The sequence below is a fragment of the Rattus norvegicus genome, chromosome 3 (genome assembly GCF_036323735.1).
Source record: "Rattus norvegicus strain BN/NHsdMcwi chromosome 3, GRCr8, whole genome shotgun sequence".
NCBI lineage: Eukaryota > Metazoa > Chordata > Mammalia > Rodentia > Muridae > Rattus > Rattus norvegicus.
The window spans coordinates 92,001,744-92,024,276 of record NC_086021.1 but is presented as its reverse complement, the minus strand read 5'-3'; the positions used below and the strand labels follow the sequence as shown (position 1 = coordinate 92,024,276).

At 35.9% G+C, this 22,533-nt stretch overlaps 1 protein-coding gene across 1 annotated transcript; it reads left to right on the top strand.

Moving 5' to 3' along the window:
* The first annotated feature begins 4,949 nt into the window (after window positions 1–4,949).
* Or8k39 (olfactory receptor family 8 subfamily K member 39) lies at window positions 4,950–5,885 on the top strand. Its single transcript, NM_001000313.1, has one exon. The coding sequence runs from the start codon at window positions 4,950–4,952 to the stop codon at window positions 5,883–5,885; it is 936 nt and encodes a 311-aa protein (NP_001000313.1).
* Window positions 5,886–22,533: the final 16,648 nt, after the last annotated feature.

Below are 22,533 nucleotides of genomic sequence, written 5' to 3'. Positions count from 1 at the left end.
ATCTATAATGTGGACTTGAATGAAAATATTTTTTTCCTTTTTAATGTACTTTTGATCACGGTATTTTATCACAGTAAAAAGTAATCCTAACTAAATCAACATGCACATACACACACACACACACACACACACACACACACATACACACACAGAATTTATATATGTAAATAAATTATTTATTTTACACATATAAATCATAATTAATTACTTAAATATTTTCAATTATAAATTCCATAGTAGTTGTAACACAGGCTTTAAAATCCTGCATGAACTCCTATCTCAATCTGCACCCTGGAGCTAAGGCTGTCCCAAAGCACACCATACTCAAATCTTGCCTGGAGATAACTGGTCTCCCAGGAGAGTTCTCACTCTAAGACCACAGGGAAAAACCCACTTTTGCTCCAATAACTGTCTAGAGAGGGACCTGCCTAGAGCACATAGGCAAAGAAAGCAATGGGCACCCTGGGAAAGCTTCCTTCCAGTTTCCATCTATGCCCAGAGCTAAGGCCGTCCCACAGCCCTCCATACCTAAATCTTGTCCTCGGGACACTGGTCTCCCAGGAGTGCTCTCACTCCTAAGATCAGGCTCACAGGCCCACATGAGGGACAATGTCCAGTGAGAGACAGTAAGACCAACTAATCCAGCGATAAACCGATGGAAAGAGACAAGCCCAGTAACTAAGCAACAGAAAACGACGCTTCTTGGCATAATCAGAATCAAGTTCTCCCACCACAGCAAGTCCTGGATACATGAACACACTGGAAAAGCAAGATTGGATTTAAAAATCACATCTCAAGTTGTTGAAAGAGAACTTTAAGAAGGACATATATAACTCCCTTAAAGAAATACAGGAGAACACAGGTAAACAAGTAGAAGCCCTTAAAGAGGAAACAAAAAATCCCCTAAAGAATTACAGGAAAACACAACCAAACAGGTCACACAATTGAATAAAAACATCCAGGATCTAAAAATGAAAATAGAAACAATAAAGAAATAAAAACGAGGGACAACCCTGGAAATGGGAAGGCTAGGAAAGAGATCAGGAGTCATTACATGCAAGCATCACCAACAGAATATAAGGAAGAGAGAATCTCAGGGGCAGGAGCTACTACAGAAAACATTGACACAACAGTCAAAGAAAATGCAAAATGCAAAAAGGTCATAGCCCAAAACACCCAGAAAATCCATGAAACAAAGAGACTATCAAACCTAAGGTTAATAGGTATCAAAGAGAGTGAAGATTCTCAAATTAAAGGGTCAATAAATATATTCAACATAATTATAGAGGAAAGCTTCCCTAACCTAAAGAATGGTCAGGAAAATACAAAATTGCAAATAGATTGGAACAGAGAAGAAATATCTCGTCACATAATAATCAAAACAACAAATGTACATAGCAATGAAAGAATATTAAAAGCAGTAATGGAAAAAGGTCAAGTAACACATAAAGGCAGACTGATCAGAATTACACCAGATTTCACAACAGAGATTATCAAAGATAGAAGATCCTGGGCAGATGTCATACAGTGGCATCTAACAATGGCAGTGTCTGTGATGTTTTTGTCTGCTACTGGGACTCTTAGTCACTTAATGGGCTTCCTTGTCCAGCCTATGAAGGCTTGTTTCTCGTTTTATGGCATCTTGTTAGGGTGTATTCAATTCATGCCAATGGGAGTGTTTCTATTTTCTGAAAGGAAACAAAGTAGCAATAAATCTCAGGAGAGGGCAGAAAAGGGGAACTAGGAAGAGTTGAAAGGAGGCCAGAGGAATTGAGAGAAATGGAGGAAGAGGAGGCTGAGGTAAGGATGAATTATATGAGATAAGAATATATGCAAATGGAAAAATAAATTAATAAAAATATCACTGAATACCAAGAGCAATGTAACATGCTAACATTGGGATGGGGAAGCCCAAAGAACCTTAAGCCTAGACAAAAATAAGAATAAATTTAAAAAAAACTAAGGAATGATGAGTTGAGAAGAATAAATTGCTCTTCTCCAAGTAATAGTCCCATGTTTGGTTATACTGTACCAAGTGACTAGTCCTGAAACAATATGTATACAAAAGAGTGTATGTGTGTGTGTTTCTACATGTGCATACATGTGTTTATGTGTCACACATATGTATACACATATACCTAACTTTTTACAAATCTATATTGATTGTTTTTAAAATCAAAATAAACAGAAATAAAAATGTACTTTTAGGACAGAGAAACTTTATACACTCATAACCTATGTTTCAATGAAAACCTTAGAATATCATTGCCCATTAGATCTTAAGGAGACAGGACTGTAAACAAGACAGGAATATAGCCCAACACTGAGAAATGCCTCCTGTTACATAATAATCAAACACAAAATGCACAAAACAAAGAAAGAATATTAAAAGCAGTAAGGGAAAAATAACAAGTAACTTATAAAGGCAGATCTTTCAGAATTACACTAGATTTCTCAACATAGACTAGTCATTTATGAGTGAAAGCAAATGCAGGACATGCCTCTAACTTAGAAAATGTAAGATTATATACTTTTTTCTTTCTGGGGGCCTAAAACTCTCTTTCAGGACTGCACTGGACAGTTGGAGCTATTAACGATTTCATACCCAAATGACAGATATATCTTCACTTCTCTCTTGAGCTTCATTTCCTCTCCCTCCTAAAATGTAAATAAATAAAAATAGCACTTACTATAACCCCAATATTTTGGTAAATTTATTTTTCTATACTTAATATAGTAACTTCACATTTACTATGTCCAATGTGATTTGTAGCAAACGTCTGCTGGTTTTTTTTTTTAACCTAAATGAGTTAATGTATTTTTATTAGCAACTCATTTTCCCACTCTCACTTTCTGCTATGCTCACTCAGTACCAGATTGTACAATTTTAAGTATTTTAGATACGTGTGGACTTGGTCATATTTGTCCTGTGGTTGGTTCCTATAATTTCCTGCCCTGTTTTTTTAGTTTCATGGTATTATTGGATAATGGATAAGCACTTTGTCCACTTGTTCATCAGTGACTGTTTCAACTTTTAGCTATTTATTAGATGTCTTCAGGGAATATTAGAATGCTAATATCCCTTTGAGATCAAAATGGTAATATTTTAAATTCCAACCCAGAAGTAAGTTTTCTAATTCCTTTACTTAATATATAATTCACACATAATGCAAATTCTCCCTGCTATTTAGTGAACAACCTTCAAGCAAATCAGTATGCATGGTAATGCTTTAGGGATACTCAACAAATAACTTACAACTCCACAGGGACTATATCTAAAATTCAAGCATAATTCATAAATCATCTCAGGGAATCCAATAAAAGAAGCACATGGGAGAATGAAGAGCAATGTTTTCTCACAGGTAAGACAGGAAGGAGGCTACTTGAGTTGTCCCACGCCATCACAACGCACAGCAACAGTCACACTCTACTCCAGTTTTTTCATATAACAGGAGAATGTTTCTGCTTTATTTCCTGTGACTCCTTCACTATCATACCCGAATCACAGTAGTGACAGGACCTCTCCTTTCCTTATATTTTCGCTATTGATTATAGATTACACATTAATATGTATATTTGCAACACTAAAGCTGATTACAAATATTTATTTAGAAAATGTATTTCATATATATTTACTTTATGGTTAATACATTCTAAAGTAAGAGAGGAAATGAAACACAAGTAAAGGGATTCCATAATGTTTAATCCAGAAATGAAAAATATAAGTAAATTATTTCATATGCTTCTAAATATTATGATGTTTGGAGTATCAAAACTCTTCTGTGATGCTCTTATTTATCATGCTAATCTGTGAGTGAGAATGTTTTATCTGTTGTTGAGGCAAAAGTCAGTTTTCATGTCTTATTGACTGTGTATGTCTATAAAAGACCACATTTTATGGTTATGTTAAAATTGTTACTTTACAGGGTAATCGAATGGAAATATTTCATTGTAAGTAGTAGCATAAAAAATATTCAGTGATAGTATTATTGGGTGACAAAACAATGAGCCTTGTTACACTGAACTGAAAAATGATGCAAAGACACATCTATTTGTGGTTCCAATTATTGAAGGGGTTATCTAATGTTTTAATCTCATAGATTTGAAATTCATGACTAAAAATCTATCTCACTAGAACAGCATCTGGGTAACAACTGTAAACATACATTGAACTTCAGTGTTATTTACATGTAACACACTTCACAGATATGAACATACATAGTAAATGGTATGATTCAGTTAGAAATTGCATTGCCTTTTCTAGTTTTAGCAATGTCATGTCAGTATTATAAGGTAGAGAGAGGAAAAATGTGCATGTTGTGACCTATTAAACTCATTCTTTATTTAATCATTATTTTACAATTGTCAAATAAAATATATGTTTACAAAGAATAATATTTATAAAGAATATTCTCACTTTCAACTATACCACCTGTGGGTATAAAAAATTCAGAGAACTTTCTGTTTTTCTTTCTTTTGACACAAGGTCTTCTAGAAATCAGGCTTGCCTCAGATTTACTTGATAGTTGATTCTGTCCTCAAGCTTCTGATTCTCCGAGTTGCTACTGCCAGAATAACAGAATTATAGGAATGTACGACATAGTTTAGGAAATGCTAGGAAACTAACCGAGGTATTAGTAAATGCTATTGAGCTGTATCTCATTCCATATTTCTTTTTATAGGGTTGAATTATGGAAATGTGGAGATGGTGCAGCAGTTAAAAGTATTTGCTGCTCTTACAGAATATAGAAGTGCATTTACATCTTTATATCTCTCTTTTATTCTTCCATATATATAAATAATATAATTTTGAAATAATTATTAGATAATTTCAATATATAACATGTATGACAATGATGTATTACAAAAATCACCTTATTATGACATTGAATGACATTAAAAATTAATTTAACTCTTTATACCCAGAATAAATTTAGTAATATGACTTCATGGAGAAACAGAACCTCACAGTTGTGAATGATTTCATCCTGATAGGATTCACTAATCACCCTGACCTGAAGGGCCCATTATTTGTACTGTTCCTCATCATCTATCTGATCTCATTTATGGGAAATATGGGCATGATTATACTCACAATAGTGGATTCGCGGCTGCAAACACCCATGTACTTCTTTCTCAAACACTTGGCTGTTACTGATCTTGGTTATTCTACAGCTGTCGGACCTAAAATGTTAGAAAATTTTGTCGTGAATCAAAATACAATATCCTATTATCTGTGTGCTACACAGCTAGCTTGCTTTCTTCTGTTTGTTACTTGTGAACTTTTCATTCTGTCTGCCATGTCCTATGACCGCTATGTGGCCATCTGTAACCCACTGCTCTATACTGCCATTATGTCACAGAAGAAGTGTTGGCTACTAGTGGTTATTGCATATCTGTATGGTTTGTTTCTGTCTCTCACAATTACTTTAAAGATGTTCAGGCTGTCATTCTGCAGCTACAACGTAATCAATCATTTTTTCTGTGACTGCATCCCGTTGATACCTTTGATTTGTTCCAACACTCATGAACTTCAGTTGACAATTTTAACATTTGCCATTTTTGATCTAATTTCTTCTCTTCTGGTTGTTCTTGTGTCTTACCTCCTCATCCTCATAGCCATTCTGAGGATGAACTCTACTGAGGGCAGGCGTAAGGCTTTTGCAACTTGTGGATCACACCTGACTGTGGTCATTGTCTTCTACGGGACTTTGATATCTATGTATTTACAGCCTAATTATAGTCACTCTTTTGATACTGACAAGCTGGCATCCATCTTTTATACCATGGTTATCCCCATGTTGAATCCCTTGGTCTACAGCTTGAGGAACAAGGATGTGAAAGATGCTAGGCAGAGGATATGGAAGAAGATGTGCAAGATTTGAGGCACCATTTCATGGGCGATGTCCTGGACTCAATAAAAGTGAGAAGAGTTGCTGAGCATTAACAGTAATTCCTGTTGCCACTTGGCTGTGGATATTCTGTGACCAACACTCTCTCTCTCTCTCTGCTCCTGTTAGCAGAAATCCTTCTCACTATGATACACTATATCCCTGGCTACTGAAACAGTAAGCTGAAGTAATTTATTTTTCTCCTAATTTGTATTTCTCAAGGTACTTTTCAAGAATCAGAAACACTGGAATATTTAAGTTTTTAGTTAGATAGAGGCAAAAAATCCACATTTTTAAATTCCTTTATGAAGTAGGCATGAGACTCTCAGCTTCTGCAACTTACAGCCTTCAGAAGTCTTTATTTCCTCCCATGTATTTCTGAAAAAATGAATCCTATCAAAAAAAATCTTAGAATTGTGAATAAAGATGCAGTTCAAATTCTTCAGAGTGTATTTTGAGGAATGAGTGTGTGTGTGTGTGTGTATGTATATATATATATATATATATATATATATATATATATATATGCTAAGCAAGAGCTAACCACTAAGCTAAATCCCCAACCCCTATATTTTAAAAATAAAGAATTTTCAAAAAGGACAATATAGCATGGTTCATTCATGATAGAAAATTTTCTATCGTGTATTATCTTTTAGGTATTTGGATAACAAAATAAAGGTATATCGTTTTCTAAATTGACTCGTCCTTAACTACAACCAGCATACAATGGTAATGTCCTCATAAGAAGCACAGGTAAAGTTTTAAAAATCCTGTCTAGTTATGATCATAGACAAAATACGTTTTGATGACCAGATAAATTAAAATGATAGACACAGGAAAAATTAAAGATAGCAAGATATAGTACTGAACAAATGAGAAGAGTAGCAGGTTAATCTTTGAGCATACAAGCTACAATATTAATTAATATGTGTATTCATGTCTCTGAAGTTAATATAACTTCCTTCAGAAAATACTTCAATGATGAACTGTATATAACTATGTTTTTTGAACTTTTATAATATTAAGAGCTTAGTTATTCTACATTATAGAATAAAACAGTGAGTTTGATGAGTTTGATGTCTTATTAAAATATTTATGTGAGAAAAATACCTGCATATAGTTTTTTAATGTAGTCAGTAATTGACCTAATATCAAGATTTCCTAACATAGAATGAAGTTTTTTTTTAAAGAAAGATATAACTGAGTAATCTTGCTGTTGTTTCAGTTGCTTTTAAAATTTTAAGAATATACAAATATTTTAATATTTTTAGATGTATGTGAGTTTTTGACTATTAGGTTAGAGCCAGTTATAGATAAATCCCTCTTGGGTTTCCCATAGAGCTGATATAATTGCCAAGTAATACCTCAGGAAATTAGAAGATAGATTCAGCCTCTGTTAATGTAGACTAGTAAATTCTATCCAAGTAGGAGCCTAACATTTTATTCTTATGTATGGAAGAGACCTGTTATATTGTGAAAATCTATTACAGTTAAAATTATTAAAGATATTATTACCTACCCATGGAAAAAGCTGTTTCCTAAATTTTTGACTAAGGTAATGTCATAGATGTACACACACACACACACACACACACACACACACACACACACACACACATTTTTTCTGTCTTGGAAAGAAATCAGGCTCATGATGAATTTTGTTATACTGGTGTGAACCACATACTCAAATGCTTGTGATTCTGAGTAACTGGAAGCAAGGAACTAATCCTATTAAACAACATAAACGGTTATATCCTACTCATCACTTTGTTTAAAACCTAGTTTCAGCTACTCTACATTCTGCCTTTGAGAATGCCTCTCTTACATTGAATACAGTGGGTCTAACTCTAACCTTGCCAAATCTTCTTTTAGACCTGTGGACTATTTCTCCCTGGCAATAACTAATCCATGTATCAAGCTACAAGCACCAACGAAACAATTTTTTTCTTTTCCTGTTTTAGTTTGTTTGTTTGTTTATCTATTTTTAAGAAACCAAACTGTCAAAATTGTCAAAACAGATAACCAGTTGGTATGCTCTTCCATGAGGAACACCGTTTCTTCCACTTTCAGTATTCCTTGGTTGCCTGGAGCTTGTCCTGTAATGTCAGTACCCCCTGGGCTTTCCTCACCCACCTCATCATATCCATTGGTGTCAGTTGTATTCAGCTTTTGTTTGAGAGACTGTGTTGTTGAGATTTTATGCATGCCATTTGTCTTGGATGATACCAGGATGGCCCCTTGTGACAGGGATTCACAACTTGTGGCTTAATAGAATTCAGTAGCCACTCGACTTGTTTTTGGTGACAACTTTGCATTTCAAATAATGTGTTGTTTAGAGGATCTGGAACTCAATAGCCCTGGCTTTCAAAATTTAGACTCCTACCTTGTTTTGGCACTTTTCCCTGTTACTAGTAAATAATATCGTCTCCTTTTTGGAAATAAATTAATAAAGTAATTTTCAAATGGAATCAAACAATACAAAACATCAATTATTTTTACTTAATATTTATAATTTATTTATTTTATATGGATGTTTGCTCACATAATTTAATGTGTACTACACCACTGTAAAAGTACAGAGAGGTGAGAGGAGGTCACCAGATCCCCTGGACCTGGCGTTACAAGCTGTGTGCTATGTGAGTCTTCTGCAAGAGCAGCAAACAATGCTCCAAAACGCTTCTGTTGCATCTTTCCTTATCCTATTTTCAAAATTTCTAAAGAATATTTATTTGATGTTACAAGCTTATAAGGGTGTAACATAGATGAACTTTCATGGAAAACTATTAGTTTATAAAACCAGTAATACACAAATCTATATTACACATATTAGAATTATGACAGGATTTTATATTTGATTTGTAGTGAAAATGCATAATATCAACCATAAATGGAGGGGAAAAAAGAGAGATGGTTCCAGTCCTATACTGAAGGCAAAAAAAAATAATAATCCTGCCTATGTTCAAGAAGAAAATGGCCCATGCTTCATAGTTACTAAGAATGGCCACCCAGGACAACATTCCAGATATAAGAAATCATACAGAAAATTTCACAAAATCCAAGTATGAATCAGATACAGAGAACATGAATAAAACATAACCAACAAGATTAACCCATAGAGGTTGGGGATTTAGCTCAGTGGTAGAGCGCTTGCCTAGCAAGCACAAGGCCCTGGGTTCAGTCCCCAGCTCCTAAAAAAAAAAAAAACTAAAAGTAATTTAAAAAAAAATTTAAAAAAAAAAGATTAACCCATAGAAAACCAGAATAATTCAGATGATGACTAGCTCAATGAATGCCACAAATCAGACCAGGGAAAGGTGACTTTTATGTGTATCAGAAGCAACCATCTCCATGAGGATGTTCCCACACCACCCCCATCCCATCAAACCTCCCTACTTCTTGGGGCCTCCAATCTCTTGTGGATTAGGTGCATCTTCTTTGACTGAGTCCAGACCTGTTAGTCCCTCTGTTGTATACATATACATATTGGGAGCTCATCATCTGGTCTTTGCTGCCTGGCTGGTGGCTCGGTGTCTGAGATTTCTCAGGGATCCAGGCTAGTGGACACTGCTGGTCATCTTATAGGGTTGCCCTCCTCCGCAGCTTCTTCTAACAGACATCTTTGTGAAGTTGGGGGAGGAGGAATGGAATGTGGAACACTCAGAGAGTGGACCAGGCAGTGATATAAAGTCTGAACTGTAAAAAATTTACATATAATAATAATAATAATAATAATAATAGAAAAATCATTACAGTAAAAAAAGTTTAAATTAATTGCCTTGATTAGAATTTTGGAATATTAATATAGCAAATTTTAAGTAGGATTCAATAAAAAATATATTAAAAACAATAACAAAAAGAAATAACTGCAATATCCAGGACATGTAGAATGTGACAGAGGAAAGTCTTATTTTATTGAATGCATAGAAAACATAAACTCTGTAATAAGCTCACATAACACAGAAGTTGGTTGTAGACCATTAAATGGGGCTGTGAAAAATTGACAACAAAAGAGATTCTGAGTTCCAAAACTAACAAGGTAAGACATCTGTATTGCATGATCTGAAGTGAATTTGGTTTTGTACAGGAAATTAAGCAGCATGAAATGGTAAGAGATGCAGAGTAGCAGGTATTATGATGACTCAGTCACACTTGGGGAGGAGAAGAAAGCAATCACAGGAGGGGTGAGGGTAGGTGGGTGGGAAAGAGGACGGGGAGGAAAAGAGGGGAACCATAATCAGGTATGGGGGAGAAACAGGACTTAAACCCGGAGGGACAGCAGAGAGAATGAAAACAGGCAACCTCGGAGGAGGTTGGTGAAGCCCTCTAGACTATATCATAGACCTAGGAGGTGAGAGACTCTCAAGACTCAAAGGGAGAGAGCCTAGATGAAATGTCCTACGGTGGCAAGAGGGAACTTGTGTAGAGCCCACCTCCAGTAGAAAGAGGGCATCAAGAGGAAGGATGGGTTTTTATCCCACAGTCAAAAATCTCTGACCCAGAATTGTTCCTGTCTGAAAGAACTGCAGGGACAAAAATGGAGAAAAGCCTGAGGAAAAGGAGGTCCAGTGACAGGCCCAAATTGGGATCCAGCTCAAGAGGAGATCCCAAGGCCTGACACTTACTGAGGCTATGCATGCTCACAGTAAGGAGTCTATCATGACTGACTGCCCTCTGAGAGGCCCAACAGGCAGCTCAAAGAGTCAGATGCAGATATTTGATCCCAACCATTGGACAGAAGCTGCAGAGCCCTGTGTTTGAATTAGGGCAAAACTGGAAGAAGCTGGGGAGAAGGGCAACCCTGTGGATTGTTGTCTATGTGCAGGTGAGGGCATGCACAAGATAAGGCAAGGCCTGTGATTGGGCAGTGAAAAAGTAAGGCGGGCACAGAATGTTAAAGAGAGAAGAGAGTGGAGAGAAGAACCAAGATGTAGGAGGAGAAGGACTATCCAGAGCTGTGTGGCCTTGAAGGGTTCATAGGTAGTTATGAATATTTCATAAGGGATAAATTTTATAGGACAATTTGTCTTATCTTGGTGAACAGTTCATAATAATATTAATTGGTTCAGAGTTTATTGTTCAGATGTTTTGGAGGGTGAGGATTTACTAATATAAATCTGATTGATAAATTACAAGCTTATTGAATTTTGATTTTAGTAGGTTACTGGGAGTTTTGACTATGACCATAGTGGGCAGATGCTGGGACTGTGAACAGAGTTCACTCGCAATAGAGTGGCTGCTACTGGGGCTAGAGAGTAGCCGGTGACAATGTGGGGCTAGCTATGGCAGCTAGATCTCTTCAGGTCCAGAGTAGAGCAGGTGACAGCTTGGGATGGAAAATGGAAACTTAGGGAATCGGGTTGATGCATTTTGTTGATTATGATGAAAATACCCCACAGATGCCATGTGGCCTGATGGTTCTGACAATATTGTTTGTTGGCAGATTCTTTTTTTTTTAATATTTACCTCTACGTGACCCAGTAAGAAGCCCAGTAATTTCAACTAACCTGGACCCCCGAGATCTCTCAGAAGCTGAGCCACAAATCAAGCAGCATACAGCAGCTGGTATGAGTCTCCTAACACATATAGAGCAGAGGACTCCCGGGTATGGGTTCAGTCAGAGAAGATTCACCTATCCCTCAAGGGACTGGAGGTCCCACGGAGTTTAAAGGTCTAGTGGGGGTGGGGTTGGGGTGGGGGTGGGGACATCCTGATGGAGACTGGGGAGGAGGTAGGGATGTGGAATAGTCAGAAGGTGGACTGGGAGGGGGTAAAGTCTGGACTGTAAAAAAGATTAAAAAACAAACAAACAACAAACAAACAGACCAAAAGGAAAAAAGAAATAAAGAAAAAAGCAAAAAAGAAAAATGAAATAAAAAGAAATGTAAAAACACCGAGAAAATACTGTATTAGTTTGTGGAGCTGCGAGTTCCCAATGATCTATATAACAGATGCTAAGTTTCCAGAGAGGAAAGTTACTGAGAAATGTAAAAATAAGATGACTTAAATCTCACAGTTATCTGTAAATCACATTTATATAACCATAGTGACCAGGTTAATCCTTCTGCTGCATCTGACGTTTCATGTCTGGTGACATCATGATCATTTCTGTTTTATATTGAGAGAGTATCCCCAATTATTCATTCAGTTTTGTCTTAGAAGTATAGTGACCCTACACTTTGGCCCACACATGTGCATGCTGCAGTATAAATCAAATTAAGAAACTACTTATTTCATTTCTTGGTAAATTTAAGAAGTTAAACCCTACAAAAGCTCCTCCCTCCCCCAGGAAGATCTTTATTGTAGTTCATTTTTAGTTCTATTTTCTGCCACCTAATGACCAACTACAATACTTTTCCTCTTAAATTTCAAAGCTCTGTAAATATTAAGGTTATTAAGTTCACCAATGTAATAGTAGAAAGTATACTTTAGGAATTTTATATTTTCTTCGAGTAATATGGAATTAAAAATATTTTAAAGTGATTAAATACAAGCAAGTAAAACCCATGTTTGCAGAATCAAATGAGCACAGTTACATCAAAAATATAAAATGTCTCTGTGTTAGAAAAATGTTGCCTTAAGCTTACATTTAACATCATCATACCAGATTTCAAAGAAAAATGAATTGCCTCCTAGGTATTCTTTGTCATATTTTAAAAGTTTCTTATATATTAATTTTTCAAATTTAACTTCAGGAAATTTTCACAGATCTAGTTTCACTCCAAATTTTCCTTTTTTTCTTTTATTGTATTGTTATTTTAACATCTTGAGATAATAAACTTAATTCATTTTATTCTTTACTTTCCTCCTAATAAACACTCCTAAATACAGTCCTTTCTCATTTTTCAAATCTATGAACACCTTTTTATATGTAATTTGCTGTTATATGTATATGAGTGCATGTACATACAAAAATAATCCTATGTGTAGTCATTTGACTCCATATAATGTTACTTATATGTATGTTTTCAAGGAGGATTATTTGTATTGGAAAAACAATTGTGTTTTTCCCTAGGGAAAACTATTGCTTCTGCACCCAGGATTTTCCTGTTGCTTGTAGTTTTTTATTTTTTTGTTTTTTGGTTTTTGTTGTTCTTTTGTTTTGTTCTGGTTTTTGGTTTTTGTTTTGTTTCTTGGTTTTTTTTTTATACTGTTGAAGTCACATTTACTTTTCCCTGTCTGCTTTGGTATTCATTAACATAATTTTTCAGCTTGTATTTAGCCAATTATGTTGGTGAGGCTTTATGGGTTCAATTTTCTGAAAGTACTGGGAGATACAAACTCATAGCAAACATTCTGATCTCCTGTTTTTTACAATTTTTTTCACCATCTTATGCAAGATTCCCTGAGTCTTAGGTGCAGGAAAATTTTGCATATATATATATATATATGTACATATGTATATATGTATATATATATATATATATATATATATATATATATTATGAATGGATTCCAGGACTTTGCATTTTGATTGGCTTTAGGTTTTGTTGTTGTTGTTGTTGTGGTTGTTGTTGTTGTTTTCCTTGTTTTTGTGTTTGTTCTTTTTTTGGTCTGTTGTTTTTGTTTTGTAATTTGTTTGAGTGTGGTGAAGGCCACACTTATTTGTGGGTGTAAGAACAGATGTTTATTGGGTGTTGTTAGAGATTTGTTTCTTTAGCAATCTGATAGCTGTGGATCCTTAAATAACCATGATTTCACTACTACTGAGTAGAGAGTTCACTTAGTTATTTCCAATACAAGTTACATTTTCCCTCTTGTTTAAAGGACTTAGGTCTAATTAGAAAGGTTTTTTTAGGAGCTGAGGACCAAACCCAGGGCGCTGCACTTGCCACCCAAGCGCTCTACCACTGAGCTACATCCCCAACCCCTAGATAGATATTTTTTTTTTTACCACCAAGATGTGCGTGTCACTATTCAGTCCTTCGAGTTATTGTGTCATGCTGGTCATTGATACAGTTCATAGGAATCATAGGTAGGCAGCACTGAGGGTTGCCTCTCTCCTTTAGAAGCTTGAATAATGCCTTCTGTTACTATGGAAGGTAGTCTTCAGTGAGCAGGTATTGTGGTTTTCTAATATGGTCCTTGCCTCTTACCCAGAACATATCTGCCCAGAGAAGAATATTTCATACAAAGTACACAGAATTTTGTGTTTTATAAAATTTTTCTTAAGTAAAATGTTAATAGTATGATTCTTTTTGCCCATGTCATTTTACATACCCCCTTTTCATCAGTGTTTATTTATTTCCCCAATTTTCCTAATGACCACACCCCCATTTCCCATTTACCCTATCAAATCACTTGTACTCTTTAACTTCTTCCAACCTTCTTTGGCATTACCTCCCTTCAACTCCCTAAAAGGACTCCCTGTAGACTTCCCTGATCAGAGCACATTTGTCCTTTTATTTCAGTCTCTATTACTCCCCAACCCTGCTTTCATGGTAAAAGTCAAGTTTTACTCTCGTGATTCCTGCAGGTTCTCCAGGACATAAATTCAGAACTGCGGAGCGAGGAGCCTGCAGTCAGAGTAAACATGTGACATTTGTTTTTCAAAGTCTGAGCTATGCCACTCAAAATATAGTCTTTCTTTACATTCCATACATTTATCTGCAAGGTTCATGATTTAATTTTTACTCACAGCTCAGTAGTTTTCCATAGTGCATAGGGACTATAACTTCAGTATCCATTCATTGTTTGAAGGATGTTAACCCTGTTTCTATTTACTAGCTATTATGAGCAGAGCATTACTAGGCATAGATGAGCAAATAATGTCTGTGGAGTTGGATAATAAGTTTTCAGCACATGCCAACAGAGTTGTCCTTGGGTGCTATGGAAGATTTATACTTTTGACAACTCTCTACAGGTTTTTTTAATCATTATTTTATTGTACGTACCATTTTGTAATTCCACCAACAGTGAATGAGAGTTAGCTTTGTCTAGCATCCACTCAAACGTTGCTGTTCGTTGTTCCATTGATCTTTGTCATTTCTGACTGGAATAAAATAAAACTTCAAACAGTTTTAAATTTTACATTTAGTTCTGCATTCATTTGGAGTTAGGTTTTTGTGCAAAGCTATAGATGAAGGTCTAATTTCATTCTTCTGCAAAACTTTTATCAAATCCATTTGTTGAAAATGCTGTCTTTTCTCCAACTTATATTTCTGGTATATTTGTCAAATATTAAGTGACTGAAATTACATATCCTAATATTTGGATCATGTATTTTGTTCCAAAGGGATACATGTCTATTTTTGTGTCAGTAGTATTCTGTTTTTTTTTTTTTTGGTTGTCCTATAGCTATGTAATATATCGTAAGATCTACAGCAGTATTCTCTCTACCACCATTCTTTTTACTGGAGATTGTTATAAATATGGGAGTATTTTGTTATTCTGTGTGAATTTCAGTATTTTTTAAAATTCTGTGAAGAATGAAATGAGAATTTTTATTATGGTCATATTGAATCTATGAATAGCTTTTGGTAAATCGGTCATTTTCACAAAAGTTTGGTCTACCAATCTATTAGCATGGAATATATATATCCTTTTTAATTCCGATCAGTTGCTTTATTTCTCCAGCTAGTATTTAAGTACAATGCTGATAAAGATTAAAGGTAGGAGACATCCCTCTCTCCTTCGTAACTTCATTAAGATTGCTTTCAGATTTTTTGATGCAGAATGATGTGCCACATTTTTAATATAGCTTTTATCATGCTAATATATATTCCTTCAATTCTTACATTCTCTAGAATTTTTATCATTAAGCCTTGTTGGAATTTGACAAATAATTTTCTACATCTATTAGTGAGATCAAATCATTTTTATGTAAGTTCAGTCATATGACGTATAACATTTGACTACATATTTTGAAGCATTATAGATTTCAGTGATAAAGCAAACTTTGTGATAGTATATAATATTTTTCATGTATGTTTATATTCTGTGCTTACAATATTGAATTGAGTAGTTTTGAGTATATGTTCGTTAGGCATACTGCCCTGAAATTTAGTGGGTCTTCACTTGGTTCATGTATGAGAGTGGTGCTAGCTTCATAGGAGGAGTTTGAAAGTATTTCTTTTTGAATTTTCCCTTCTTTGGTTAGTTTCAGATGAACCAGCTTTATATCTTCTTAGGTTGATTTATAGAATTTTTTGTGACTCCATGTATTTGGGGAAGGTTTTGGATTGAAATCTTTTAAAAAATTATTTTATTTGTTTACATTTCAAATGTTATCCCCTTCCTGGTTTCCCCTCCAAAATTCACTCACCCATCCCCCTCCCTATGTGTCTAAGAGGGTACTCCCCTGCCTATCCATCCACTCGTCCCTTACAATACTAACATGCTCCTTCTCTGGGGCATCAAGCTTCCACAGGATGAAGCACCTCTCCTCTTACTGATACCAGATGAGGCAGTCCTCTGCTACATACATACTGGAGCCATAGACTGGCCCATGTATACTTTTCAGTTGGTGGGAATGGGTCTCTTTAGATTGACAACATGACATCATGGTTTAGTTTTGGTTGGTTTGCTGAATGTAGATATTTGACATTACTTGTAGTTTTTTAGATTAAATACATTTTATTAATTCCTCTTCTCTTCCCTCCCCCCTCTCTGCCCACCCCCTCTCTCCTGCCCCCTCCCTCTCTTCTCTCTCCCTCCTCTCTCTCTCTCTCTCTCTCTCTCTCTCTCTCTCTCTCTCTCTCTCTCTCTCTCTCTCTCTAGCTCTCATTCTCATTCTTGCTCTCTCTGGTTAGTAAAGCCATGGTTGTGCCAATTTGGTTTATAATACTCTAAGGAATGATGCCTTGGATTTGCTGAATCCCTTTATTATATTTTCCTTATCTATTTATTAATCCTTTTTTTATTATTCTCTGATATTGACTAAGTTTAAAATTAGTTTGCTCTTCCCAAATGCTTGTGTTATAGGAATAAGTAATTTAATTTTCTCCTGGCCTTCTAGGCCTCTCTGTCTTCCCACACCTGATTCTAACCCCCATTCACTTCCACCTTTCATCTCTCACCAAGAAGCCGCCCTCCCTCCACCTCCAATCTCCAATAACTGTTTTGTTCCCTTTCTCAGTGTGATTTAAGAATTTCATCTTGGGCATTCCTTCTTGTTTAATTTCTTTAGGGTCTATAGGGTGTATCATGGTATTCTGTTCTTTATGATTAAGACCCACTTATCGATTAGTATATACCATGCATGTCCTTTTGGGTCTGGGTTACCTAAGGATGATATTTTCTATTTCTGTCTATTTGTCCACAAAAGTAATGGTCCCCCTGTTTTTAATAGCTGAGTAGTATTCCATTGAGTAAATGTAACACATTTTCTGTATCCATTCTTTGGTTGAGGGACATCTGGGTTGTTTCCAGTTTCTCCCTATTATGAATAACACTGCTATGAAATAGTGGAGCATGTGACTGCATAGTATGGTGGAACATCTTTTCTGTATATGCCTAGGAACAATATAGGAGTGGTATAGGAGTGTCTTCAGGTACAACTATTTCCAATTTTCTAAGAAACCGCCAAATTGATTCCCAGATTGGTTGTACAAGTTTGTGATCCCACCATTAATGAACGAGTGTGCATCATCCTTTACACGTACTTATGGACTTTTGCTTGAGCATTTAGCCATTCTGATTGATGTAAGGTAGAAGCTGAGGGTCGCTTTGATTTGCATTTGCCTGATGACTAAGGACTTCAGGATTTTATATTTCTTTTCATCGTTTGGGTTTTTTTTCCCCATTTTTATCTACTGGTGATAAAATAAAATATTATTTTATGTTATGTCAAATTTTTTACACTCCAGATTTGATTTCCCTCCCAGTCTCCCCTCTGACTGTTCCACATCCCATACCTCTGCTCCACCACCTTGTCTCCACGAGGATAGCCCCTTGCCTCCACCCTCCACTCCAGAGACATCTAAACTCCCTGGGGCTTCAAAGTCTTCAGGGTTCTGTGCATTTTCTCTGACTGAACCCAGAATAGCAGTACTCTGTTGTACATGTGGTAGGAGCCTCAAATGAGCTTCTGTATGGTACCTGGTTGGTGCCTCAGTGTCTGAGAAATTTCAGGGGTCCAGGTTACTTGAGACTGGTAGATTTCTTATGGGGTCATCCTCCTCCATAGTTTTCACTATCCTGTTTTTTTTTTGTTGTTGTTATTCGAAATGAATTTTCAAATTGTTCTTTCTAACTCTATAAAGAATTAAATTGGAATTTTGATGGGGATTGCATTGAATCTGTGAATTGCTTTTGGCAAAATGGCCATTTTTACTATATTAAACCTGCTAATCCATGAGTATGGGAGGTCTTTCCATCTTCTGAGAACTTCAATTTCTTTCTTCAGAGACTTGAAGTTCTTATCGTATAGATCTTTCATTTACTTCATTAGAGTCACACTGAGGTATTTTATATTATTTGGGACTATTGTGAAGGGTGTCATTTCGTTAATTTCCTTCTCAGCCTGTTTATCCTTCGAGTAGAAGAAGACTACTGATCTGTTTGAGTTAATTTTACACCCAGTCACTTGGCTGAATTTGTTTAATGGGCTTAGTAGTTCTCTGGTGGAACTTTTGGGATTACTTAAATATACTATCATATCATCTGCAAGTAATGACCTTTTCCTTTGCAAATTGTATCCCTTTGACCTCCTTTCGTTGCCTTATTTCTCTGGCTAGGACTTCAAGTACTAAACTGAGTAAGTAGGGAGAGAGTGGGAAGCCTTGTCTAGTCCCTGATTTTAGTGGGATTGCTTCAAATTTCTCTCTATTTATTTTAATGTTAGCTACTGGTTGGTGTATATTTCCTTTACTATGTTTATGGATGGGCTTAAATTTCTGAACTTTCCAGGACTTTTATGAAGGGCTGTTGAATTTTGTCAAATGATTTCTCTGTATCTAATGAAATGATCATGTTTTCTTTTCTTTGAGTTTGTTTATATAGCGGATTACCTTGATGAATTTCCGTATATTGAAACATCCCTGCATCCCTGGGATGAAGCCTACTTGATAATGATGGATGATCATTTTGATATGTTCTTGGATTGAGTTTGTAAGAATTTTATTGAGTATTTTTGTGTCAATATTCATAAAGGTACTTGGTCTGAAGTTCTCTTTCTTTGTTGGGTCTTTGTGTGGTTTAGGTGTAAGCATAATTGTGGCTTTATAGAAGGAATTGGGTAGTGCTCCTTATGTTTCTATTTTGTGAAATACCTTGGACATTAATGATATGAGTTCTTCTATGAAGGTCTGAAAGAATTTTGCACTAAACCCATCTGGTCCTGGGCTCTTTTTGTTTGGGAGACTTTTAATAACTGATTCAATTTCTTTAGGAGTTATGGAACTGTTTAGATGGTTTATCTGATCCTGATTGAACTTTTGTACCTGGTATTTGTCTAGACAATTGTCTATTTTCTCCAGATTTTCTAGTTTTGTTGAATATACATTTTCATAGTAGGATCTGATGATTTTTTTAATTGCTTCAGATTCTGTTGCTATGTCTCCCTTTTCATTTCTGACTTTGATAATTTGTACACTGTCTCTGTGCCCTTTGGTTAGTCTGGATAAGGGTCTATCTACGTTTTTTGATTTTCTCAAACCAGCTTCTGGTTTTGTTGATTCTTTGTATCATTCTTTTTGTTTCTACTTGGTTGATTTCAGTCCTGCCTTTGATTATTTCCTGCCTTCTATTCTTCCTGGGTGTATTTACTTCTTTTTGTTCTAGAGCTTTTAGATGTACTGTCAAGCTGCTAATATATGCTCTCTACTGTTTCTTTTTGGAAGCACTCAGAGCTCTGAGTTTTCCTCTTAGCACTGCTATCATTGTGTCCATTAGTTTGGGTATGCTGTGCCTTCATTTTCATTAAATTCTAAAAAGCCTTTAATATCTCTTTTTATTTCTTTCTTGATCAAGTTATCATTGAGTAAAGCATTGTGCAACTTCCATGTATATTTGGGCTTTCAGTCACTTTTGTTATTATTGAACACCAGCCTCAGTCCATGGTGATCTAATAGGATGCATGGGATTATTTCAATCTTCTTGTATCTGTTCAGGCTTGTTTTGTAGCCGAGTATATGATCCGTTTTGGACACGGTACCCTGAGGTGCAGAGAATACAGTATATTATTTTGTTTTAGGATGAAATGTTTTATATATATATATATATATATATATATATATGAGAGTAGGGTGTTGAAATCTCCTACTATTATTGTGTGAGGTGCAATGTGTGCTTTGAGCTTTAGTAAGGTTTATTTTATGGATGTAGGTGCCCTTGTATTTGGACCATAGATATTTAGGATTGAGAGATCATCTTAGTGGACTTTTCATTTGGTGAAGATGAAATGTCCTTCCTTATCTTTTTTGATGACTTTTGGTTGAAGGCCAATTTTATTCGGTATTAGAATGGCTACTCCAGCTTATTTCTTTAGACCATTTGCTTTGAAAGTTGTTTCCAGCCTTTTACTCTCAGGAAGAAAGTCCTTGTCTCTACGGTGTGTTTCCTGTATGCAGCAAAATGCTGGGTCCTCTTTACATATCAAGTCTGTTAGTCTATGTCTTTTTATTAAGGAATTGGGTCAACTTATGTTCAGAGATTTTAATGAATAGTGATTTTTGTTTCTTGTTACTTTCATTGTTATAAGTGGAATGTCTCTCTTCTTTCGGTGTCATTGCAAGGAGATTACTTTTCTTGTTTTTTTGTTTTGTTTTGTTTTGTTATTTTAGGGTATAGTTTCCCTCCTTGTGTTAGAGTTTTCCATCTATTATACTTTTTAGGGCTGATTTTGTAGAAAGATATTGTGGAAAATCTTGGTATCTCCATCTATGTTAATTGAGAGTTTTGTTGGATATAGTAACCTAGACTGGCATTTGTGTTCTCTTAGGGTCTGTATGACATCTGCCCAGGATCTTCTGGCTTTCATAGTCTCTGATCAGAAGTCCAGTGTAATTCTGATAGTTCTTCCTTTATATGTTAGTTGATCATTTCTTTTACTGCTTTTAAAATTCTTTCTTTGTTTTGTGCTTTGTTTTGTGCTTTTATACGATGGGAAGGATTTCTTTTCTGTTACAATCTATTTGGAGTCCCATGTGTTTCTTGCATGTTTATGGGCATCTCTTTCTTTAGGTTAGGAAAGTTTTCCTCTATAATTTTGTTAAAGATATTTACTGGCCCTTTTAGTTGGGAGTTTTCACTCTCTTCTATACATATTATCCTTAGGTTTGTTCTCCTCATTGTGTCCTGGATTTCCTGGATGTTTTGGGCTAGGAGCTTTTTGCATTCTACACTATCTTTGATTGTTGTGTCAATGTCTTCTATGGTATCTTCTGCCCTTGAGGTTCTCTCTTCTATCTCTTGTATTCTGTTAATGATGCTTGCATCTATGTCTCCTGATCTTTTCCCTAGGTTTTCTATCCCCAGGGATGTCTCCCTTTGTATTTTCTTTATTATTTCTATTTCCATTTTTAAATCCTGGATGTTTTTGTTCAATTCCTTCACCTGTTTGGTTGTGTTTTCCTTTACATCTTTAATTGATTCTTAAACGGATTTTTGTGTTTCCTCTTTAACGACTTCTATTTGTTTACTTGTGTTGTCCTGTTTTTCTTTAAGGAAGTTATTTATGTCCTTCTTTAAGTTCTCCATCATCATCATAAAATGTAGTTTTAAGTCCAAATCTTGCTTTTCCAGTGTGTTAGGATATCCAGTATTTGTGGGAAAACTGGTCTCTGATGATGGCAAGTAGTCTTGGTTTCTGTTGCTTAGGTTCCTGTGTTTACCTCTCACCATCAGGTTGTCTCTGGTCCTAGCTTATCTTGCAGACTCTGAAAATGGCTGTGCATTCCTGTAGGCCTTCGTGTTAGCCCTCCTGTATCCCTGTTTTCTTACAGCTTTGCTCTCAGAAGTGTAGGCGTTCCTGGTTACTGGCTTTCAAGTTTTGGTGCAGGCAGAAACCTGATAGGTCCTGCCCCTGACTGCTCTTAATTCCTTTGCCCAGGGGCACAAATGGCACTAGTTGATTTTCTCTTGGATCAGGACTGTAGGCAGAAAGTAATGATCTCCTCTGGGTTCTCAGGAGTGTCTGAACTTCTGAGGGTCCAGATCTCTTCCCCATAGGATTTGGGTGCAGGGAGCTATGTGACTGGTTCAGTTCAGTTCCAGACTCAGCCAGAAACCAGCTTGTTCCTGTCACTGACTGCTCCTATACTCCTGTATCCAGAGGCACTATACAGTTTTTTTTTGGACTGGAAATGTTGGCAGCAGTGGGCAGAATTAGGCAGAATTGGTAATCTGTCCTGAGGTCTCAAGATTGTCCACACTTCTGGGAGTTCAGCTCTCTCCCCCATGGGATTTGGGTACAGGGAACTGTGGGATTGGTCTCTTCTAATCTTTTTACTTTTGTCTGTGATGATGCCTGAGCATTGGGAAAAAGTGTTTCATATGGGTTCCATTAATAGCTGAGTATTCTTGTGTTCTTTACATATTGACTAATCGTGGGTATCTTTTTGAACTACTTCAGACTGCATAAAGAAGCTTCTCTTATGGGAATTGAGAAATGTACTACAGGCATTAAGGTAAGTAATTAAGGGAATACTTAGGAGAATAATTAGAGGAATAAAAAGTAAGGGGAAATTAGGGAAATAAAACATTA